At 38.6% G+C, this 26,635-nt stretch overlaps 1 protein-coding gene across 1 annotated transcript; it reads right to left on the minus strand.

The window, feature by feature from the left end:
• Nucleotides 1-1,036: 1,036 nt before the first annotated feature.
• LOC124268601 (CCR4-NOT transcription complex subunit 4-like) lies at nucleotides 1,037-26,596 on the minus strand. The gene is given in 20 exon segments (XM_046703598.1): nucleotides 1,037-3,749; nucleotides 4,443-4,661; nucleotides 8,241-8,330; nucleotides 9,158-9,308; nucleotides 10,065-10,288; nucleotides 11,956-12,064; nucleotides 12,066-12,253; nucleotides 14,175-14,309; nucleotides 14,495-14,841; nucleotides 15,579-15,890; nucleotides 16,749-16,841; nucleotides 17,850-17,917; nucleotides 18,226-18,390; nucleotides 19,678-19,831; nucleotides 20,157-20,246; nucleotides 20,718-20,764; nucleotides 21,639-21,704; nucleotides 22,035-22,103; nucleotides 23,312-23,379; nucleotides 26,513-26,596. Coding segments are annotated over 19 exon segments (2,559 nt in total). The 5' UTR covers nucleotides 23,336-23,379; nucleotides 26,513-26,596; the 3' UTR covers nucleotides 1,037-3,741.
• Nucleotides 26,597-26,635: the final 39 nt, after the last annotated feature.

The raw sequence follows: 26,635 nt of genomic DNA on the forward strand, positions 1-26,635 counted from the left end.
TGTACATGCTTCTCCATAAAAATATCATCACCCCCTCCACCAGCCATAAATTATGAACGGTCCCTTAGGGTTGTACATTTACTTTTAGTACGAATTTTTGTGGAAGTTTGCCAGAAATGTTGTGGGCTGCTTAAATTACGATTTGACAAACAAAGCGGACAACTTTTTACCTTTACGAATTGTCAGAGAATATTATTCGCAGTTGAGGGAATTCCATTTCGGATTATCTGTCATCTTGCACATGACATTTTAGCGATATTACTAAATATTTCAACTATTCCGATACCTGAAGCCGGGTACACAAATGCTGTGTTTCATGCCGAAGTCGCATTTTTCCCCCACTGTGCCTGGAAATCAATGCTATAATTTGGCGGCCACTGACCATTTCATTCAGATTAGCCGCCTTCTTCTCGACATATTTGTACCTGTTCGTTTCAGTCTGATTATTCTCCTCGCCTCTTACCGCGATTGATCAGTCGTGTGCAGTGTTTTGACACTACTTTCCGTTGATAGGAAACAGACTTTAACAGGGGCGGATTAAGGGCGTATGTATTATTTGTTGTATTGTGTGTTTTTATGAAACTATTGTCGATACCATATGTGGGTTTTTTTGGTTTAATTTAAACGTAAACATTGGTAGCGTATTTTCTTCCAGTTCATTTAGGTATGAATCAAAATGAACATCTGTAATTGTTTTGTAAAAAAATGCTCCATGGATTTATATCATCACACCTCATTTTCTCGATTCACACCTCAATGAGCCAAAATACTTATACAGTCAATCATATTGCATCTAATGCGGGACAAACATTACAATATCCCTCTTCACATGGCAAGCTGATCCAAAAGAACCATGGCAACTAGACTTCAAGTACAATTACACACAGTAACTGAAATTGCTTTCGCAAAGGTCCTGTTTGATAATGAGAGTGTGTATGGAGTGACAGGGCCTAGCTAGAGAATATCAACATTCAAGTCATCAATCTCCATGGTGACACTACAGAACATTTTCAGGAAAAATGCAAACACAGAAAACCTCATTTCATTATTTTTAATATTTTTTTCACAACTTAGTCAGTTTTACCACCAACAGAAGACATAAATTAGATTCAATCAGGGCCTATCAGTATCAGTCAGTAACAGGCCATCAGATAGAATTTTGCAGCACTCTCAATAATAACAAAATGTCGCCGTTATCACCAAGTAACTGTTGTGAGCGTGTATGCTTCCAACACTTGGGCTAAACATATCTGCATTTGGAGCGACCATAGATTCATCACAGAAAGTAGAAGGAGCTAAGGCAATAACCCAAAACTCCAGCAAGAACTGACAATAGCCCGCAAGTTCAAGTAAAATGCGTGCCACGCAACCAGCATTTTATGGCAACCATGGTTTCATTATGAGTAGTCAGAAACCCTAACCCTTGATGCTTGGCCACTAATATCACATATACAATGAAATGTCATAAGATACAGCATAATATTTAGCAAGACAGCCCTTATACATATCAATATTGTCCATATTTCATCTCATACCAAGTCAAAATATTCCAGGAGTCAGCCAACTCGTATTGAAAAAAATATTTCATCCTTGGCATTCTAAAGTCTTTATGCAACACGCCATATTCGGACCAAGAATCATACAAAGGGATTGGCGTACAATATGTGCATCACTAGAATCCATATGGGAAAAGATGGTAACATGCAAAAAAATTATCAGCTGCAAAGCCAGCTTACAAATGCATACATCACAAGGGGCAAAATGGCTCCGTTCAAAATTGCAAGTTTTCAGTACCCATGTCAACACCCCATTCAAATTTTAATTTCTTCAAATGATTTTTTCAACTGTCATCCAAGATGAACATTCTTCTCCTTCATGTTTATGTCAAACAAACCCATTGAAATTCATCACGAAAGGTACAGGCCATAAAAATTACTGAGTCCAATGATGGGATTGAAAACCACAGACCTCATCCGAGGTCTAACGCCTTGTCTTCATGACCAAAGAGGTTATATTTGTCATCTGCGGGGTGACCTTTTGGCCTATTACAGAAGAAACACCAAATAAACTTTTCCCACATAACTTTCAACATTACCAACGCCATCAATCATTTGAACTTTACACCAAGTCCAGAACGGAGCCAGTAGGATGCATCACTGATATATCTCCTATTCTCCTACTAGAGTAAAAACTTGAGGCTATATGCATTAACAGAAACAGAATCTACACAAGGTAAGTAAAATCGGCTCAGCATCAAGGGTTGCGAAAAAAAATATTTAAAAAAAATCAGCTTGTTATTTCTTGGCAAGTGATAAAAAGGTTATTATTGCCAAAATGTCACGAAAAAATGCATTCTTACAACAGAGGCCAAATATGAATGTGAATAGGTGGTACCAGAGTGGATCAGTCATTACCACCACATGGGAACATACATGTTCCAAGTTCCACAACGTGCAAAATGTCATACAATATTTTCAGTTATTGGAATCTATTATAACATGTCATACAGTGTACATAAGATTTCAACTATGTTTGAAAATCAGCCTCAGATTAAAACTTCATGTAATTGATTTGAAAAAGATAACTAAAAAAAAAAAAGCTGCAACATAAACATATAGGCATATCATCAGAAAAAAGTTCCAATTTCCATGAAGAAACAGTGTATATTTAGATCACAGTGTTATAATTGATGTGCCATTGCACTTGGAAAGTTTGCTTTGATGCCTTATCAACCAAACCAGATTTTTCTCTTCAGGCTGAAGATACAATACTACTTTAAACATATATATCTGCTTTTACTAAGTCTGGGCAAATCCACAGAAATTCAAAATACTTTGGAATACAATATTAATATCACCATTCAATAACAAAATATTTTAATGGCACATACAAAGTTCTTTCCATAATGCGCACAATACTGTTATGCTCTTGTAACCTTTAACACATTAAGCAATGGTGTTTATCACCACTGATAATGCATGAAGATTGATCCAGCTTTTGAAGGTGAGTAAACTTGCCTTTATGGACATACCTGTTTGAACAAGACCTCATGTGTAAATTTTGTGTCAGCTTTACAGCACTCGACCACGTCTAACAATACATCATACACTAAAGGCAGCATAAACAACCACTTTGATGGATAGAAATACAGAATGTACAATGCATGTCCTCTTTACAATGTTCTTAATCCTAATCAACGATTCAACATTAAACAATAAAAGTAAGTCATCTTACACTTCTGATTTTTTTTCAGTCACATTTCAGGTCACTGGTCACAGATATGGGGTTCAGGATAACTGCTTAAAGATAACTGCTTAAAGGAGCTTTTTCAGTTAACCAGTCACATGAAGTCCTTCAGTTAACCAGTCACATGAAGTCCTTCAGTTAACCAGTCACATGAAGTCCTTCAGTTAACCAGTCAAATGAAGTCTTTCAGTTAACCAACCAGTCAAATGAAGTATTTTAGTGAACAGCCTCTTAGTAATTAGCCAATCACATGAGGTCAAGTTCTCGCAGGCTGAAAAGGTAGAATACAGGGCATTATTTGAAGTTGTAAGGTATGCATGTTATCTTAGGTTTAAGCCTCTAAGTACACCATGCAAGTAGCGAATTTGAAGCCTCTGTTGAGGGATGCAAGGAGCGGGCATGTGTCTGTCCATGTGTCCAGCTGGCTGCAGATGTTTCAGGTGTTGCTTGTTGAGCTGGCCTGATGATACACACGGCATGGGTTGCTGAACCACACTAAAGACCTGCAACGTGACAACACAAATAACCATAACAATTCAAGCTAGCAATTGTGGGACTGACTGTTGTTAATTCAGTTGTCTGATTTGTCTGCCGTATCTGACTAGCACCTTCAGGTAACAAAAGCCCATGCATGAGGCAAATCTGGGATTCAGATCATTACATTCTGACACTAAGGGAAGTAACTCTACAAAGGGTTCACATGTGCCTCCTCAAGAGTGTGAGCGAGCGAGTGAGTTTAGTTTTACGTCACTTTTAGCAATATTCCAGCAATATCATGGCAGGGGACACCAGAAATGGGCTTCACACATTGTACCCATGTGGAAACTGAACCCTCGTCTTCGGCATGACGAGCGAACGCTTTAACCACTGGGCTACCCAACTGCCCCTGCCTCCTAAAGAGGACTGAGCCAAATATGCAGTACTGATGTAAACGAGTTGTATTTAAAGCTTTACATTGTTTGACACATAGAAAAGATAAAAAAACAAAGGAAGCTACCAGGTGGATTCAGAATGATCCATGTATATTATGATCAGTATGGGTGTGTCTGTTTGGTTTACTTTGAATCATATTTCAGTTATATCACACACTGTCAGCATTGTGTAAACTGATGCAGGTCAAGCACATGTCAAACGTCCACACATGATCCAGTTCATCAATATTCAACACGAGAAACTGACAACATACGAAGTTTTACCTTCCGAAATCTTGTGTGGCTCTGGGTGCTGAACTGTGTTACTTCTGATTGGAGCCTGGAAACCCGGGGGTGGGTTGTGTGTCTGTGGGGGCCACATGCTGGCAGCTGAGAATGACGGGAACTGTTGCACAAATGGAAGTCTGTGATTAGGGCTGGGTGTGTCTACTTCTGTCAACTGGTGGATTGACTTTAGCCAGTGGGGAGCACTCTCTGTATTACCTGAAGAGAGAAAAAGTTGCATTTAAAACTGCGCATGTCTTTAATTCAGGACAATTCTTACAACACATAGAAAACAAAATGACACATGAACAAAAAAATTCAAAGCCAATTTTTGTGGGAGTAACATATAAAACTACTGACGAACATTCAAAACAAGTTGGTAAATGAACACAACATTTAAATTAAATGTATGTCTTTCCACAATACAAATGTGAAATATGGTAGGAGGAGGCAACCAAATCAAAAAAGGTAATGAAAAGTTGCAGCTGCCATCAATGACTAGTCACAGGAATATATGACTGTACAACTCATGGTTTATTATGAACTCAACGATGACTTCAGACTGGTTTATTTAGTCAAGTTCAGTTTTAAATTAAATTTGGAGCCATAATAATTCTGTCATACTACCTCTATTTTCGAAACACAGTAGGTTTATCTCCTAATTATTCAGTTGGGTCTCAAGACAACCATATTGACCGCGAACCAGTGATCTGACGGATACAACCTATAGACAGTCACTGATCCAATGGATTCAACCTATAGACAAACACTGGTACACCAAACCTATTTCTGATCTGACAACTTGATCCACTCGTATGTCAAACTACAACTAGTCCATGAAGTATTATAGGAAGTCATCAAGCACTGTAGGTAACCTGACTGTTTAGGGACCGTTCATAATTCATGGCTAGGGGGGTTGGGGGTGATGATGATTTTTAAGGAGAAGCATGTACAATTTGAATGACCCCCCCTAAAAGTTCTGCACAAAGTAAGTGATCCCCTCAGCATGTCATGTACAAAGTCAATGACGCCCCCTTCCCATATTTTTAAAGCATAATTTTAAAATATTTTTATGCACAAAATTGCCGACACCCCTAGAAACAGGTGTGTAAAAACTGATGACCCCCTGCCTCCCCAGAACAAAATGGGTGACCCCCCCTTCATCATCACTCCCTCTAGCCATACATTATGAACGGTCTCTTATCCTTATCAATTAGAACAACCATAGTGATGTAGGTCTTACACTTTACCACTTGGACAGTGACCCACCTAGATACAATGTTTATGTGACATGAACATGAAGAGAAAACAGGGATTCTAACAAAGATAAATTCCATGCCCAAGGGACACAACTCTGCAGAGAGAGAGAGAGAGAGAGAGAGATACAGACACAGAAAGAGAGTGAGAGTGAGACAGACAGACAGAGAGAGAGAGAGAGAGAGACAGAGAGAGAGAGAGAGAGAGAGAGAGAGAGAGACAGAGAGAGAGAGAGAGAGAGAGAGAGACAGAGAGACAGAGAGAGAGACAGAGACAGAGAGAGAGAGAGAGAGTGAGAGAGAGAGAGAGAGAGACAGACAGACAGAGAGAGAGAGAGAGAGAGAGAGAGAGAGAGAGAGAGAGAGAGAGAGAGAGAGAGAGAGAGAGTGCCATGGAAATGCTTCTTCTGCATTAGTAATGGCAGGTGTTTGCGCTATGTATAATCTACAGTAGTCCGAGTTAGCTTGGCTTTCAAAGACTGTGGTCTAACAGGTATCCAATGAAAGTTGGTAATAGGAACTGAAATATGCAAAATGAGTGTCTTCAAAAATTTGAATTCCAAGTTCCTACTATTCTAATCAAACAGTTATGAATGCATGTCTTGACACTCTGATCAACAGGTCTCTCTATTACCTCAGACGTTTTTGAAATTTCCTCCATAATCTTGTATGCCTCATTCTTCCAGACTAAACTGATATACATTCAAACAAAGCACTCACATTACCTTGATATACTATTGATATAGGTACATTCATTCTCATATACACAGACAACAAATTGGTCATTGAATGAATGGGGTGGAAAAGTCACAGTCACATCAAGATGATCAAGACAATCTGATTTAGTAAAACCCACATAACTTTCACCGACTGTGCAAGCTCAAACCAAAAAAGAGGGGAAGTGCCCACTTGGTGCACAGTAACAATAACCCATATTTCACATAAACAGACTAAGGGCACCAATTATTTCAGGTGTCCTTTATTAAGAGAACACAGAAGCATCTTTAACATTTCAATTATTTTGAATATTTTAGTATTTCAAATGTTATCTTGATCCAACACAGGAGGATTTACTCTCATAACCTCTTTTTAAAATATCTTCTTGTGTCTTCTTCAAATATCAGGTATAGTACAGAGTTGTGAAAGGTGGACCCAATCTTCTAGCGTATGACAGCTGAGAATGGCTATTAAAATTACACAATTAGCAATCTTTGTGAGTGCTCGTTAATGGCATGCATGATGCAATGGGGAGTTAGAGGTTCTGACTGAAACTCAAACGTCCATCATCACTTGACCTTTCTTCTCACATAACACCTGAGCAATTGCAAATGTTCTTGTGGATGGATCAATCACCAAAACAAGGGCGGGTTGACATTACAATTTCAGCACACAAAGTAATAGCTGCCATTTGATACCTTATTGACGCTAGTTAACTTTTAAATTATTTACTTGTTTATTCACATATGGAACTAAACCTCACACTACTACATCAATGCAGCTCACCTAAATATGTATATAAATATGTAATCTGGGCGGGAAGGGAGGAGAAACAATGTCAACTTTCCATTTTAAGTGGTTTCTGAGGATCAGATGGTTACAGAGTAGAAACAATTTTGAGTCGGATTATAAGCAATGTCAAACAAAAAATGTAGAGTATCACAATAAAACAGGCATTGAGTCTCATTACAAACATCAAACATTCCAAGTTTCCCACTTTGACATCATTGACTGAAATCGAACATAAATAACTTTCTCTGTTGTGGCACACACAAAATCTCATATGATTCTCTACCAGAAACTAGGGAGTTATAATTGTTAGAAACAAGTGTAGGACATTTCAGTTTAACTGAAAGATTTCTGAAAAACAATCGACTATAGACACTGGACAAGCAGGACATGACAACAGCTCTTATGACTTTTAGTCAACAGGTTGAAAATCCACTTCAGCAGCTAAATTCACTTTACACAGATAAGCATTACAATTACTGTTATCCAATCTTTAAAATTTTTACTTAGAAAGCAGAGGTGAATTGGGAATGCATGTGGGAATCAGCCCTGCAAACCAACAGTCTAAATATGGCCAAACTACTAGTACTACAATCATTTATGATTATTCAAACATATACCACAACTTTAAACAAGAAATAGTCTAAACAAACTGACAATGACTAAATAAAGCATATGGAGTGGAAAGAATGCCTTTTCAATGTGACTGATTGCATACTGCTCTGATTATCCATTCAGCTATCAATTACTATGACAATCGTTTTTAAAGATTAGAATATTGTCACACTTGTGTTAGCATGTTACAAGGTGTCTGAAAACACAGCAGAGTGATCAACAAACATGAAACTTCTCCAAAGCCAATCAGTTAGCAACACGGAGGGAGCAGTGCCAGCCAACATATGGAATCCATATTAGAATAAGCAAACGAATGGCAGACGTTCTACAGAAGTAGAGAGTATCAGTAGCATATGGTGGTGGTGGTGATGATGATGTCAATGAGATGAACACAGGCTGATGCATATGCAACAAGACATACCATCTTGAATATTCCCTGAAGATAATATAGCAGGGTCATAAGTCAGCCAAGGGCTATCTGACTCTTGTGGTGTGCAGGAATTTGGCCAACCTACGGTAACAGAAATTATGTAAACACAAATAATCTCTAATATTAGCCTACGAGGTTGATTTCATTATGTCGGAAACATTGTCACAAGCAATGCAATTTGTTTCATAATTGTTGGGCTCCTAGGGTCAACAAGCAAGCAGGTGACTTGAAAATTAATACAAAGCTAAAGACAATTAAAAAGGAGTTTGCAACTGAACAACAGGGTACAACTGAATGAAGAGTACGACAAATACACAAACACTGAATAACACATCAATCAAATATTGCTGATGTTTCTGCATCAGCAGCAGGAAGGCTACACCCGATATACAGGCTGTAACATTCACTTTCAGTATTGGCATTACACTGCTTTGATTGCACATTAAATGCCACACAGCAAAAGCAGCACCAACGTTGTGCAAATCATAATGGCTAAACTTCCCAGCTAAGCTGTTCTGTCTTCAGCATAGGCATTAGGTATAGGGATATATTTGTAAGAGAGATAGAGAATCAGTTTTTTTAGCACCTTTTCAAATTTTAGAGGCAGCAAAGAGCTCAGTTATATTATCAGTAATCATGGAAATGTCTCGAAGGCAATCTGTAACAATCAGTAGAATAACTCTGAAGCAATCTGAAAGTGATCTGTTTCAATGCAATAACAATTTAGTCAAGAAATACTTTAAAGACAAAAAATCAATATTCAGAATTTATTTCGTCATACTGACAACGCTAAAAACATTGTGGAGTGAAAGCCTGGAACCTTGTTTTCTAGTTACTACCTACTCCCACCTTCAAGCTCCTAACTAGGTCCCATTTATGTGTACTATGTGCCTGTTCAGACAACTCACTTTTGTGAGAATTTGGAGTTTGTTGTGTTCTTTGCTGTGTGTTGTTACTTGTCTGTGGAAGAGCACCAAAGCTGATGTTGATATTTGGCAACAGTGATCTTAGTTGATTCTGCATGTCCTCCATCTTGAACACATCTGCTTGTTGTTGTTGCTGCAACATCAACCACAACAGAAATAAGCAACAGACAGTTTGCAAACTATTCTTCTCGAACAAAAGGACTTCAGCACAAGGTTACGCCTGGTCACTGGTCCATTTCTGAAACTAGTGAACCTGGTAGTTCATAAATACTCTAGAGAAATAGGGCAAATCTTGAAATTAATGTGCATATGGAGAATGTCCGCAACTTGCTTTAAAAAGAAATACCTATTTATCTGAAACCTATTGGGAGTCTATCATTTACTGATTAGTTTTATAGTTCAAAGTTGGGGCCACTTGCATTAAATTCACAGGTTATTTTAGGTCAGAGGGTGATGGTCATGTCAGTTCTTTTTGACCATTCATTTCATTGATAACAGTTGCTGGCCAATGAATAAAAGTGAAATACTGGTGCTAAAGATTTGGGTTAGAATTGGTCTCCAGTAAGCCATGTTTATCATGAGAGACGACTAACTGGATTGGTGATAATTCTTTCTGACTTGGCTGACGCATGTCATTGTATCCAAACTGTCAAGATCAATGCTAATGCTGTCATTTACTGGATTGTCTGGTCCAGAAGTAATTACTTACAGATAGCCTCCACATACCTTGAATATTGTTGCATGGGCCTTTAACTAACATTCAACCATCAAACCAAACTAAAAATGGGATGTCAATAACAACCGACAGCTCACATGAGTGAGTGAGTGGGTATGCCGCTTTTAGCAATATCACGGCAGGGGACACCAGAAATGGGCTTCACAAGCTCACCTGAGGTTGCATGTGAGTATGTTCTGCAGACATCGCACTACGCCCTGGCAGAGGTCGATCTGGCAAGGAGTTGTGAAATGGGGAGTTCTGTTGTTGTTGTTGCTGTTGGGGATGTTGTTGTGGATGCTGTTGGGGATGCTGTTGTTGCATATGACTGAAACTTTGCTGAGAGTAGCCAGGCAAGAAGTCCATCATTTTGTGATTCGTCATATCTGAAAACACACCTGGTCAATGCCAATCTCATGAAAGACTATGAATAGGAACAATCAAATTGAGCATCTAGGGAATAACTACTTTGTCAGATAATGGATAACAATAGCAATGCAAAATACATCAGAACCAGTGAACGGTTCTTGAGATAGCTTAACATGCAGGTTTACATGCTGAAATCTTCAAAGTGTCGCCATGACCTTGAAAATGAAGTGAAGGTCACCAAAATCAACTGGGCCCTGCACCTTCCCTAGATAAAGCTTGGTATTGAATATGAAGAAATCCAGTGAACGATTCTTGATATAGCTTAACATGCAGGTAAAATGTTAAAGTCCCCTTGTGACCTTGAAATGAAGGTCAAGGTCAACAAACCTGAGTTGCACCTTTCTTATACTGTGATGAAACTAGGTACCAAATATGAAAAGAATCTAGTGAACGGTTCTTAAGATATTCCAATTCGTATTACGTACGTACGTACGGAGCCTAATACTATATCCCCTGCTTGGCGTTAAACGCGCGGGGGGGGATAATAACTTTTTATCACCATCAGATAAACCTACAAATGAGGTTGCTTCAGCAGGAAGGAACTGAGTTTAATATCATTTATGGGCCACTAAAATCCTCAAAAAGCTTACATCAATGTCCTGCAATGTGTCAATGCTCTTTTCAAGAGAAAGTTTCAAGAGAAAATTTCAAATATGGTATGTTTTTTCCAGATGGTCCAGAGAATATTTCGCTCATATGATGACGTGCATGCGTGTTTATGTGTATGTGCGGCTGATTGTACTAGCCCAGACTTAAGCTGGTTATTATAGTGCTAGCCCTATGAGATACCATGCCGCAGTGAAGCATGAATACCCCACTCAGACACATTATACTGACTCCGTGCCGACCAGTCCTTGTTGTACCCATTAATGCCGAGCGCCAGGCAGGGACCAACAAGTACTATATTTTAACGTCTTTTGGTATGACACGGTCGGGGATCGAACCCACGACCTTCCGCTCTCCGGGCGGACGCTCTAACCACTACACCATGGAGGCGGTCACACAGTTAAAGTTATTTCAGAGAGTGAAATACATCTAGAACATCTGGTCATCAACATCAACAGTAGTATACTGTGGTAAAGACAACTGACTGTAAATATGATGTATGATTACAAACGCTATGCAGAATGCTTGGTAAAGGCTGGCATAATATCACCTTTCTTCTTTACAATGTCTAGATGTTATCAGCAGAGAGCTGGGTTACTTGTAGAATAGGGCTGAGACGATACACTATGTCAATACGATACATATCGCGATATTTTACCTGCAATACGATACGTATCGCGATACATACACATTGAAAGAATGACATGGTATCAAGATTAAAAATGATTTTTTTCAAGGTATTTGTGTTTAACAATAACACTATTGTAATAAACAAACAAATTACTCCATAATACTTGCGTATTTTTCTCTAAATAAGTACTGTAACATGTTTAAGATAATAGTGTTTTGAAAAAAAGTTGTGTATCGTTTTGTATTGATACACCAGTTGACGATATGATAGCTGTATCCAACTTAAATGTATCGCGATGCATCGATGAATCGTCCCAGCCCTATTGTAGGATGAGCCATACTAAACTGAATGCTTTATACAGGCATATCAAACAGAAATCCTTGGAGTCTTCAAGCCTACCTTGTCTGAAGAATGGCATCTGTTGTCTGTGTTGAAAGTGCTGTTGTTGCTGCAGCTGCTGTTGCTGCTGCTGTATGTGACTGAGAGAGAAACCAGGGGGTAGACTCCGTGGTTGAGGGGGGGTGGACAGGAGGCATGACCCCTCCCTGCAGACCCACTGACCGACTACTTCCACTGTGGTGGTGCTGCTGCATATTTGTGTAATGGTGTGTTGTTGTGGCTGCTGTACCTTGGAGACCGTTCTCTTTCTCTATCAGATCAGCCAAACCTTTGAAAGACTCATCGCAGGGATCAAAACCTGTTGAAACATGAAATTCATAAAATCAACTCTTAAGAAAAATGTTATAACACTTGTATTTTCATCAATTCATTTTTTTTTACAATACACTGAATCCATATTAGTGAGCAATCAGTTCCAAGTGAAATGCTCAGTTGAGTGTTCTGAGGAGAATAGGAAATGACAATGGGAACACACACTGTATGAAACAGCAACTGCTACCAGGAAGAACTTCAGAAATGTAATTTTCTGAATAAAAATGTAATTTTCTGAATAAAATTGATATTTTATACTTATCCTGACTCATGAGGTCAGCAATTAAGCATGAGTCAGGATAAGGAAAAATTTAAACTATTCCAGATTAACAAATCATGAGTGAGTGAGTATGGTTTTACACCACTTTTAGCAATATTCCAGCAATATCATGGCGGGGACACATTGTACCAGGGGGTGGTAGGGACATAGGAAACGTAGAAAAAGGACTTTACTGAGGAGAGATTAGTGTAGAAATGAGCAATGCGGTTTTTTTCTAAGACCAAAACAATTTATTTGGAACAGACCATGGCTTTATGCAAATTAGTGTGCGACGATATTGTATAACAAAGGACACTTTTTAAATGCCCAATTTGAAATTAGACTGACTGACTGACTGAGTTTAGTTTTACGCCGCTTTTAGCAATATTCCAGCAATATCACGGCGGGGGACACCAGAAATGGGCTTAACACATTGTGCCCATGTGGGGAATCGAACCCGGGCCTTCGGCGTGACGAGCCAACGCTTTAACCACTAGGCTACCCCAACGTCCCCATTTGAAATTAGACGTAGCTTCATTATAAACGATAGCTGATGCCAAAAATAATAACTTTCATGCTGAAACAATATATTAAGGATGTAGCTACCATGGAGTCTCACTGTCACTATAAAAAGAAACAGATAGGAGGGTTCGTCTCAAAAGCAAAACCTGGAGGGGTGTCGCAGATGATCGTTCGGGTCGGGCTTGGGGATAGAGATATCAGCTAAGATAAGATAATCCTTTAGGGCAATTATACTGGGGAAGTACACAGCATGTCATAACAATTTACAAATAATATCCAGTCCTGTCGATCTTTGCGATTGGGTGGTCATGCCACCTATATAGTTTGAGACATGTAATCGATGTGTTTCTATGGTTATCAGGTATCATACACTTTTATATATCTCAACATAAACTTTATGAAAGAAGACACGTAAGATGTTAATCAATAGATGAGACATAGTCAGCACACATGAAAAAGCACAAAATATCCTTGAGATGCCCCCTTGTGCCTGTAGGCAGCACATGCATTTCATGCCAGGTGAGTCGATGGTCCGTCGTCTTACCTGGCTGAGCGACCTAATTGCCATCTATAGTCTGATCTATTGTTTTCAGTAGTAATTCATATTTTTCTAAGTTTTGCCCGATTTTACGAGTAAACATGCTTTTCTGGATATCCTATTACGCATCCCACTGAATGCCAAGTTAGGCCGAAGTGGGTTATTTTCGACATATGCTATTTGCAGTTGTGTAAATTTTAGGGATACTGAGTATCAGCCTAAAAACAGGTTTTTTCTATTTCCGAAAGTACTTTAGTAACAACTTAACTCTCACAGATTACGTCAAAAAACCAGCCATCATGCTTTCTAATCATCCAGAAGGCAATACTTCTGGTTGAAGGAAGTCTGGTCCAAGAGAATTAATTCTGAATTCTATTTAGTGAGTGAGTGAGTGGGTGCGTGAGTGAGTATTCCAGCTATATGGCGGCGGTCTGTAAATAATCGTGTCTGGACCAGACAATCCAGTGATCAACAGCATGAGTATCGATCTGCGTAATTGGGAACTGATGACGTGTGTCAACCAAGTCAGCAAGCCTGACCACAGGCATAGGAACAAGGTACAACTTATTGCAAACAGTAAAAATTCACCTAAATCATCATCTTGAATGTCTTTGCTATTACTGTAAGATGTGTAGTTGGAGGACGATGACTGCCACTCTGAGCTGCTGGACACAGGCAGAGGTTCGGCAGGCTGAGCTGGCGGCGTCACGGACGCTGGGACATCTGCAACAGAAACTCCACAAGTCAAAGGGAGGTAATCAAAGGGAGGTAATCATATACCACCTGTTACCACCAAAATCACATCATGAGTGAGTGAGGGAGTTTGGCATAACACAAACACTGTTAGTATTGAGGTCAACAACTTACAATTCTTTTTTAATGTGGAACAGTAAGGATGACTGTATTACCTGTAGCATTCTGTGGTAAAACTTGAGGCGAAGGCTTGACCAGCTTGTTGCATGGATAAGCTGTGCCACTACCTCCAGCACTGTAGTATGAAAGACCGTTGGCACTGTTCTCAAACATAACAGGTTTCCTGTTAGAGCCAATAGGGGCCACAGGTTGAGACTGAGGGGGAGGTGTAGATTGGGTTCTGGGCATGGGGAAAGAGGGTTGAGAGGGGGAGGATTGTGAGGGCAGGGTTTGGCGAGGCCGGGGCACTGTGGATGCATTGTTCTGAGATATAGTGGGTGGAGCTGGTTCTCTGTCATTAGGTGTGTCTGTCAGTTCTTGGGGCCTGTCTGGTGAATGAGAGCTGCAACAAATTACACAGATCACTAAAATTTGTATGTAATCAATTTTGAAAAACAATCATCCTACTAATATGACACATTTCCTCAAAGTGTCATCCTCGTCTCTCTAATTGCCAAAAGCGGGATAAAACCATACTAACTCCATGTTCTCTGTAATTTTAATTACAACTTTTTCTATGATACAAATATCAATGACAAAACTTCAGTCCAGAACTTGCCCTACTGAATTGGGAAATGTCACATTCATACTAAGAATATGCTACCCCCTGGCACTCAATATTCCTCAATGGTGCAAGAAAGGTTATAGTCTGAGGCTCAAACTTAATAAATCCTACTTGTTCGCTTGTTGTTATTTGTGACCAATCATAAATAGTCTACATATGGAGTAGCTTCAGTTATCTACTAACTACAATCTTGAAAATCCAAAAGCAATAGGAAAACTTTGGTAGCCATTGAAATAATTCCTGTCAACTGCAATAGCTCTAAGTTAGGTAATAAGTGCAATATGTATGTACTATGCTGTCAAGACATCTCCATTGTACATTCAATCAAATGACGTAAACGAGACAATGAAAACAGTGAGTCCAAGTCAGACACACATACCCTCCCCCACCAACTGAAAGTGCTGCCAAGTAGAAGATAATGAGACAAAGGCCCACTGAGGGAACTGAAGTCCATTTACATAAATTTCCTGTAATCCTCAACAAGCATATCTTTTCATTGATGTTTGTCAACTCACTTTATCCGTGTTTCATTGTCTGTATTGGTATTCCTTTTACGGCCATTTCCAACCGCCTTGCTGTGATTGGGAGGTGTGTTTGATCTATTACTATGATTGACTGTACTGTGAGACGGACGATTGCCATTGGGAATCCGTTCCCCTTTGTCCTGCCCCTGTAACGAAGGCCACGCCTCTTTGCTAGTGTTTGTTGGGTGGGGTTGCACTGTGGAAGGGCTAGGCTGAGACTTGGGCTGAGTCTCAACTGCAGGCTCTGGGGGATTTGGTTGGGGGATGTTCACCTGATCAGCAACAGGGGAACTAGATTTCTTTCTACAATGAGAATGGCATATAGTGAATGAATACATTTTGCAAAATCAGCAACGTTTAGGGAGAAGATAAAAATGCAAGACAGAATATCAACATTAGAATGCTCAGCATGGTTCACAAATGTTTGCATCCCTTCATCCTCAATTATCTCCATCTACGGCTTGGCCCGATAATTATATTACCTCCCTTGGTTGGCTTTTTATCCAATCAAGTGTCTACGCTGGGAAGTTGAGCGTACCTATCACAACTCACTTTCGCTTTTTAAATTATCTAACCGATTAAACTTGGCAACACAATAATATATTGTTGCAGAGGTACTCTGAAAGAGGTAGAAGGAGTTTTTGCATATATATTTTTAAGATTCCAGACCTGTTAATTTGTCTGTATGTTTTCCCCAAAAATCTGTGTCGCACTGCAAACAAACTTTCGCGGCTGCAACCGCTATCTTTGTTGATACTGGCAAGCTCAGCTGTAACGGTGGCTTATCTGATTGGCTACTGTGAGAATGCAAAGCCAGCTGAGGGAGGTAAGAAAAACATCGTCTCGAGCCGTAGATGCATCCAGGGTATAGTAGAGATTTATCGGAACAGATACCCTGGAGATTAGCGAGGATGGCAGGGCCCAACTTCCATAGGGAGATCTATTGCAATCAGAGACAATTCAAATTGAAACACTGTCTCCACTTAACTTCAGTAGTTATCAATGGTTTCATTGACATACTACATACAATACATACAATAGATATACTGAACAAAAAGTGTCAGTCATCATGAACATTTGGGATATCTGTGAATATCACAAAGCAGATGGACAAAACCTTCCAAAATCTAATCCCTCCTTGACAGGAAAACACTGACATACCTTGATTTCTTGTTATTTGTTGTATGATTATTGGCCGTATTTTGACTGTTGAGGAACTGTTCTAGCAGTTTTTGCTCATACTCTTGATGCTTACTGAAACGAGAAACAAATCCATCTGTTGTTATAATTGAAAGCCACGGAACTATTGACAGAGGGACAAATGCTTCTCATGACCACATGCACGCACAGCAGACTTTACACTTACAACTAACATGATGAAGGTATGACATACTGGTGATGTTCAACATTACCCATAGTGATTGTGTTAACTTTCAAAACATTTTCACATGCACATATTAACAATTCTCAATGCTTATTTGTCAATGGATGCCATACGTCATACTGCTTCATTGTGGAAAACAATACAATGTCAACTATTTTTCACGAGGTCACAAACAGACCACTATACATCATCTCAACAAAAGGCAGCCTTAATTTAAGTTTGTAGGATTGACATTGTATGTCTTACTATTTTAAAACAAATTAGAACCTAATCGGAATCAGAGATTGTAGGTCCTCAAGAAAGAATGCTCAAATCTCATTGCCAAAGTTTCAGGATTAACACCACTTGTTCACTCGGGACAGGTCATTCATAATTTTTAGAGATAGTGGTTATTTTAAAAGCATACCTCCTAATAAGAGGTACTTTAGATAAAAGCAAAATATTAGTTACAAATATGGAGTTATCAGAGAGCCAGACATGGGATCAATTTGTTTACACCTGACTAGGAAGAACACAATCTTGGCAAAGATTCTTTTAATCTACAAAAGTGTAAAAGTTAAATCAGTTTACATAATAACTGCACAATGAGGATTCCAGATAATAAAATGGGCCCCAGCAATCTTATGCTGTTTGTAAGAGGCAAACAAATGGATCTGTTGATCATGCTTGATTAGGTGTCACTCCAGCCTGATGACATGTATCGTTGCTCACAATTTCAATCACTGACTTATCTGATCCAGAATTATGTTTATTAACTTATCCTTACAGGTCACCTTAATATGACTGAAATACTGTTGAGCATGCTGTATGTGTCATTAAACAACAAACAAAACATAATGACACAGACTTGGCGAGTGTTCTTGTCATTCCGGACATACCCCATTTGCATCTCTTCTTTGGTGAAGCTGGCTGCTTCCTCTCCCAGTTCATGTAAGTACATACAGTCCTGGAAATGTCATCATTATCCTCAATATTCTCATTCGAAATTGTTTCAGAAAAACAACATTCTTTCCTCATCACAGGCCCAGATAATATCAGATAGGAAATTCATCAAAAGTCATCATGACATATAAAAAGCACAAATATATATTGTTAGCTAAAAGACAAATTTAGATGAAAAGCTTAAGATCTCAAGATCTTCAGAGGACAGTGTAAAATACTAAATAATGAGAGACTTTGTGAACATTTCTTATCACTTTCAAGTTCTAGGACAAAACACAAAAAATCTGTTGTTTTATTTCAGTATTCACTTACAGATTTCTGACACTGTGAGCCCCGTAGAAAGTGACTGCAGTACTTTGTAGTACCAAGGGAGGCTTTTAGTGTCCTCCCATCTATGTGGACATTATTTACAGCTAGGATAGCTCTGAGAGCATCATCCGACCGAGTGTAAGTTACATATGCACTTGCACTGGGACCCTGAAACAATTACAAACTTACATCAGTACAGATATTCATGTTATTATCATGTTGACTATGAACATATTGCAACTTCCTTCTACACACTTTGATCATACAACAAGGAAACCAAATGGTGACCCATCTACATCCATAATATGAAATCATCAAAAAATACTGTAGCAAAACCCTTGGAAGATGACTACAAAAATTTCATTCATCATAATACACATGTCAAACTGACTGACTGAGTTTGGTTTTACGGGGGGATCAAGAACTCTGATTGTTAAACAAGGGCACCAGTTGCCTCGGGATATAGAAGACACATGATCTGGGATCTGTCTTGAATGACCAAAATGAATCAAGGAAACTGCAATAGGATATGTCATGATGTGAAATGACAGACACATAGGGGAGGATCCAGATGGGGTGCAGGGGTGAGCTCCCCCACTCTCCCACAAAAAAAAATCCCTGAGGATCATTTCCCCCCCCCAACCTTTGGACTTCATGATTTATGTGCACCCCTCTTCTCCAAAATCCTAGATGCACCCCTGTATATCTAAAGAATACTATTTAGGTAGATCATTAAAACAGTTTAAACTGTTGCAGGAATAACAATATGTTCATCCAAGAATTGTCAAAGAATCTATCTATTACATTGCTGAGAATCTTATTACCAATATTATTATATTATAGGATATTTATATAGTGCACATATCCAGGCAACTAGTGCATGCTCAAGGTGCTGGTATTTTCCCCCTCGATCATTGGATGTCAATCTCAACTGCACATCATATTATCAATATCATATTATCAATCTCATCTCCCTGGGGAGTATACTAATCTTGCAGCCACTAGGTGCACCGAGTTATTGTGGCTTTCTCATCCTAACGATGTATCCATTCACAGCTGGGTGGACTGGGACACATAGTCCCAATACCATGTCCAAGTTCACTGCATGTTGCTGTACCCGCAACTAGGTGTTTGCACGTATTCATGTGGCCACCATCTGGTCATATACCAGTGAATTTGTGGGTTCTTTTAAGTGAAAAGGGTTGTGTACTGTACACTAGGGGGTGTGACAACACTGAAAGTGTCTGCACACAAAGTTGACTCCAAGGTTTTTACAGTGTAACGAGTGAACGCTTTAACCACCTAGACTACCCCACTGCCCTGATAACATAACAGATAAGTTGTTGTTTACATAGATGAGTTGGTTCATACTGATATAAATTCCGTTGTTCAGAACTCTAGGAACCATAATAAACATCACATACATTCCAAGCAAAAGGTAGCAGCAGTACTCACATGGACTTGAGCACCTGCATATGTAGTGCTCTGGTTGATCACAACTTTATGGATTTTCCCGAACTTGCCAAAATACTCATGCTTCTTGAGGACATCTGCCTCAGCGAGTCGCTGGGATAGTCCCACCACAAACACCAAGTTCTTCTGAACCACCCTGGAGACAGAGAGGACACTGTGTCAAGAAACAACATTAGTTGAATTGGGTTTTCTTTGGCCTAGTTTGATTTTGTTGACTCATATCAAGGAAGGAATAGTTAACTTTTAATGATCAACAGTTCATGGTACGGAGCGGAGCACCCATAACGTAGTTAGTCCACTGGCTTCACTCAGAGCAGCTTTACCAACAATCATCTCCTGTGGAAAACATATCTCAAGCAATGTCTTTGTTTCTCTTTTACAACACGTAATATCTATTAAACTTTGAAAAGGAAAAATCCACTACAAAACATACAAAGTATAAGAACTGACATCACCCGTACCTGACATTTGCCAGATGTTTCCTATTCTCTGCAGCTTTCTGTTTTCTCTGAAGGTCCTTCTGGCGCCTCTCTTTCTTGATTCTTGATAACCTGTTACAGAAACAAGAATGAGCGACGACAAAACATAACAACCTGATGAAATTGTTTTTGTCTCTAAATATAATTAAAACAAGTGTTTGCCACTGATATGGCAATGTCCACCGCCGCTAAAGAATGGAATATCAATAACATATTTACTACTTTTCATTTTTTTTGGTCACATACAAGATGCCTAACATGACTGGTGTCTGCACCCAATGTACGCTGTTGACATAATTGAAAACATTGGGTGGAATGTTTTATGAGATATCGCGTGTAAATAAGTTTGAAAAGTGTCTGCGTAATCCCCCAATGTAGACTGTCACCAACTTTAAAGACATTGGATACAACAGTTCATGAGATAGTGCGTTAACAAGAATCGGGACGTACATACGGGACAGACGGCGCTGAATACATAGTCCCCCGTTCCGCGTTGCGGCGGGGGACAATGAACAGATGAATACTATATGAAATTATACATACTCATCTTCTGTGAGAGGTTTGAACTCTGCTGGGTCTTCTGGGTATTGCTGAAGAATAAGACAAAAACATAAAACTACTGAGAGCAAGTTCTGTTAGATACTGCAACAATTTCTAGGCTTGTATAAGACAGCCATTTCACTGAAGAACCAGACAATCAAATAGACTTAACATGAGCAAACCCATCCTCGATAATCTCCAGGGTATCCGTTACAATCACTCTCCACTATACCCTGGATGCATCCACGGCTTATAATTATATACCTCCTTTGGTTGGCTTTTTAATCCAATCAGGTGTCTACACTGGGAAGTTGAGCAAACCAATCACTACTCACTTTCGCTTCTTAAATATCTAACCGTTTAAACTTGGCAACCCAATTGATGCAGAGGTACTCTGAAAGGTGTAGAAGGAGTTCTTTCATATATATTTTCTAAGTTCAGATCTGTCAATTTGTCTGTATTATTTCAAAAAAAATCTGATTGGCACTGCAAACAAACCTTCGCGACTGTGACCGCTATCTTTGTTGACACTGGCAAGCCCGGATGTAACGTCGGCTTAGCTGATTGGCTACTGTGAGAATGCGGAGCCAGCAAAGTGAGGTAATATAATTACCGGGCCAAGCCGTGGATGCATTCAGGGTATAGTGGAGAGTGATCATAATGTATACCCTGGAGATTATCGAGGATGGAGCAAACACTGATGCTGTCACACCTGATTCTGTACATAGGAAACAAACGGGAATGTTGTTATGGGGGAACAAACAGGCAATGGCATAATGTCCTCCCACACAACTTCCTCGTCAAGTTGAGTTTCTGTTGACACCTGTCTGACATCTTCAGCATGTTCAGCTAACGTGACTAGATTTAATATCGTCTGAAACTGTGACACATCATTTAAGAGGTGTATTGCCCAGTGGACCTCACCTTTCTGCAAGCTGGACACAACCCATTTTCATCTGTCCTTATTCTGTGCCAACAGAATCTGCATATCTAAAACAAACACAAAATTCTGTAAAAAACAACAACTAAACACATTATTATAATTATATATACAGTCATGTTTCACTGACCCTTTACATTTACTTTTGACATTCTCTGCCCAATTCCAAAAACTTCTACCAGTGACTAGTCAACAAATGGCACAAGATATTTTCAATATCAAAAGGCACTATTTCACTACTCGACTTACCTACACAGCAGGCTTCATTTTGAAATATTAAAACCAGTTTGAGTAACATCACAACATATCAGTTTATTGTAAGCATGATATCATACCTGCAAAATTTGGTCAAACCTTAACATGAACATTTTGTAACTTACTTGGTATCCACAAGTGCAGGGAAAGAAATTCACATCATCTATTTCCAACAACTCCATGCATAGAGGACACTGAAAACAAGGATTAACACACATATACTAAAACTATTTAATTCTGATTATTGCTTGAGAACAGTATAAGGATTTGTACCAAACACTCACTATTGCACAAATAAAAATGATGTTTCCATCTATGAATTGTATTTACTTTGCTATCTGTCAACTTTTAAGAACAGCCTATGAACAATTTTTGTGTTGTGATGCTATCACTTTGCAGTTACTACCAAGTGAGAGAATGAGTATAGTTTTAAGCCGCAAGACACCAGAAATGGGGTTCACACACTGTACCCATTAACTACAAATAGAAATCCTAGAGTTCTTATGTTGAAAATGTCCATACTAAGTGTAAGCAGCGTGTACTGAAAGGTAAATGGTGATTAAAAAAAATTAAGATAGTAGATGAAAACCTAAGCCACTCTTCTTGATACTAGCGTGCTGTCATCTCATACATCATTGTAAATTGTAATACTTTCAAGTTGATAAATACTTCATGTCATTCAACTGAATGTGCATCATAAACAAGGTATCAACTGTTGTCTGTGAATCATAACTATTAGGGCTGGCTATCATATTGATCATAGATCGATAATCAGTAACTAAATGTTAATCAATTATTGATAACTATCAGAGAAGTAACTTTGAGCAAAATGCCCAAATAGTCTGAATTTACATATTTCATCTCACTGGTGAGTGGTCATATATTTATGCATAGATTACAAACAAAACAGTCTTGAACATAATTTAGAACTTTCTGAGTGAGTGAGTGAGTGAGTTTAGTTTTACGCCACACTCAGCAATATTCCAGCTATATGGAGGCGGTCTGTAAATAATTGAGTCTGGACCAGACAATCCAATGATCAACAGCATGAGCATCGATCTGCGCAATTGGGAACCGATGACACGTGTCAACCAAGTCAGCGAGCCTGACCACCAGATCCCGTTAGTCGCCTCTTACGACAAGCATAGTTGCCTTTAACGACAAGCATGGGTTACTGAAGACCAATTCTAACCCGGGACCTTCACTGGTTAGAACTTTCTGAAGCAGTCCATACTTTGTGTACTGTGCGTATACCGTATGTCAAGTTAATGTACAATATTATCAGTGACACATTTTTCATATTGAGAATCATTCATAATTTTTCCAATCAATGATATTTTCCATTATTGACCTTTTTAGCCAGCCCTAGAAAATAACATATGTTAATGCAGTAAAACCTCACCTCAACTTGCTCTTCTCCGGCCATTGTCAGTTAAAAATCACAGCTTGTAGATAGCACTGGTATGAAATCTACACACAAACAGAAGTTGTCAGATTGTACAATGACACCTGTAACACAGTCTAATATTATATTGAAACAAAGACAAATGTGGGAATTAATCCTGGATAGGAAATGATGAGGACCTTTACCCACGAGGAAAGTGTTTCTCATCATCAACAAGGAACTATGTAATCATGGCTGGTTTCACATCTATCAAGTATTTCTAATGTTTACACAACTGATATGTTCAGAACAGATCCTGACTTGGTTCAATTCACAAATATGATGACTGACTTATTGTACTTTCTTGTGTCAAACTTGCTAAGACATGAAAAAAAAGTTGGATTTTCAAGGCCTTTGAAACAATCAAGAAAGTGATTTGTTCAAAAGACAAACATGCTATGAGAGAAATGAGATATCACCAATTCTGAACAAAAAACTAGATCATTAGTCTCACTATCCCAACCTGAATTGCCAGAATTGCTTAAATCATATCTAAAATAATACATAAATCTAAAATAATACATAAACTACCAAAATCTGAATCCAACTCACTCTTTTCTCAACTTTGTCATATCATCACCAGTCACCCGAGAGCATGTAACTTGCTGTTAATGTGTGTAGGTAGAGTAATCAGCTTGTTGATTACAAGTGACTGGATATAAGTTTTCTAGAAAGTATAACTGGCGATTGTAGCCAGATGAGAGAATTATGCTTGAAGATTACCTAGTTTGGCAGGTGTGGTTGTGTGGACACTTCAAACTGTTCAAGTCCTCAAAGGAATTCTGTGCTTGACGTGACTTGAAAAGTTGGGACTCTCAAATGAGTTTGAATAGTCGGGAATTTGACTAGGACGACACAGTATTACGGGTAAGTGGTACATTGCAATACGCTTTTCAAACTACATGTATTGCAATATTTTTTCTGAGAATTGGTATATTGGGTAAATAACATATTTGAAGTTTTCATGATTATCTTTATGGTTTAAATTAAAATCTACACATACTTTCATTCATTCACAACAAATGTTTTCTTTCGTTATTCAATGACAAAACAGCACATTGCAATATCATGAATTATGTAAAAAAAGAAAATAGAATCCATGACGATGCAACCTAATTTTGAGATTGCAGTTATCAGAACCATAACATATATGTTTAGGGACTTATAATGTAGAAAATAGGATTGACATACAGAATTAGTGTCACTCACAGTCAAACACGTAAGTTCCCAATATATCGCAAAACGAGTACCTGAATCACAATAAATTGCAATATAAATCATTTGCCAATACACAGCCCTAAATTTAACACATCCACTTGGCATGTGTTTAAATGATGATAAATACAGAAGTAATTTATAAGAACAGGAAGATGAGTTCATGACAAATTGGAATTAAACATATCCAAGTTTGACACAGGAAGTTTCTCCTGTCTATCCATGTCTAAGATGTACACTGTATTGTATGAACAATTTTCTGTCTTAAATCTGTCCTGTCATTTTAAAAAATCAGTGTTGTCAATACCACTACAAACTATAATATTACTCCATAATGTTTTCTCAAACCTCAAGACACAATCACAAACCATAATTTCATGCTATTTTACACGTTAGATGTTTGTAACAACGAAAGTAAGTCAATCTGAATTTTAGCCAAGCATATAACAAACATACCATGAGCATGACAAGAAAACCTTGCAGTCAATATTAAAAATCAGAAGACACAACTGTAATCATACTGGCAAAGTTGTAATGAGTGAGTGAGTTCAGTTTTACGCCACACTCAGCAATATTCCAGCTATATGGCAGAGTCTGTAAATAATTGAGTCTGGACCAGACAATTCAGTGGTCAACAGCATGAGCATCGATCTGCGCAACCGGGAGCTGATGACATGTGTCAACCAAGTCAGCGAGCCTGACCACCAGATCCCATTAGTCGCATCTTACGACAAGCATGGGTTACTGAAGATCAATATTCTAACCCAGACCTTCACGGGTCCTGCAGTGTTGTAACACAACTGGTATTCACTCTTCTCACAATAGTTACCTCTCAAGATTAATACTTTTTCAAAATGAAATTAACAAAATTGAGCATGTCTTCAAAACTCAAGTGTGTAATCCAAATTATAAAATGAATTATTCTTCAATGAAAAAGGGACACACTCCCATGATCCAGTTAAACTGTAAAAAACGCTTTAACAAACTATAGCAGTTGTAAGCAAGAGCTGAAGTGTACTGTCTTGTCTTCGTGTTTCAGATGTTTCCCATCTCAAAATGTACAAAATAGAAAGTTGATAAGATAAAACAGAAAAACGTCTGACATGTAGTGAGCAATAGAAACCTGCTCTTTGCTTCTAGTGCTTTGCACTGCAACTAAAGATTGGCATATTGTAATACTGACAAACTGTAAAACACTGAACACACTTAAAATCTACTTTCATACCCAAAACAGCATACATGTTGACAACCCATAGTAATAATATCCCACAAAAAATGGGTACAACATACACATGATACATTACCAGTGCTTGCAATCATATTACCCCTGTTCCATTCAAGAATACTAACAGAGACACTTCAAAGGTTTTCAATATGGAACCAATCTGGGAAGAGTGCACAGTATATTCCAAGAAGTGGAAAACCACAGCGTTTCCAACTCACAGCTAATGTTATACATTGTATAGCTATCACTATGCCTTGCGTAAAGTATGTCCATAAGTTTAACAAAACCATCAAGTGAAAAATGTGACAGAATGTTAGGAAGAAGACATTACACACTTGAGCAGGCAGACTGCAGCAATCCACACATCTGTCAACAGTGGCAACGCCTTCATTTCGAAGGTTTAAAAAATGCAACACAGGTTCATGAAAAGAGTATTTGCTGAACTCTGTGATATTCAAAAACATTTAAGCAAATACTGAAATGTTTACATATGGAACATTTGACGTCTGGCAACTTTCCAATATATAATGATGAAAAGACTTCCAGTTATTTGACCTATCCAATTTCGACTTCGACGGAAGCCCAAGGACGTTTGATTTATCTTGCGCCACGTACCTAGCGGATATGAACGACATATCACATATTCAAACTGTATTGGAAACAGTATTGTTCTTACCCTTTTGCTTTTAAGGAATTATGTTCAATACAACACGACTTACGCCACTAAAATATCTCCGATTCCTACCGGGTTCTGACTACTAGACACAAATTGTTCGTGTGCGCAATCTTTTGCGCAAGCTGCCCGGATGTCTCGCGTGTTTAAAGCTTTTCTCGCGTTGATT

Source organism: Haliotis rubra, unplaced genomic scaffold, assembly GCF_003918875.1.
Source record: "Haliotis rubra isolate DU_JTF1 unplaced genomic scaffold, ASM391887v1 Scf1394, whole genome shotgun sequence".
NCBI classification, from domain to species: domain Eukaryota; kingdom Metazoa; phylum Mollusca; class Gastropoda; order Lepetellida; family Haliotidae; genus Haliotis; species Haliotis rubra.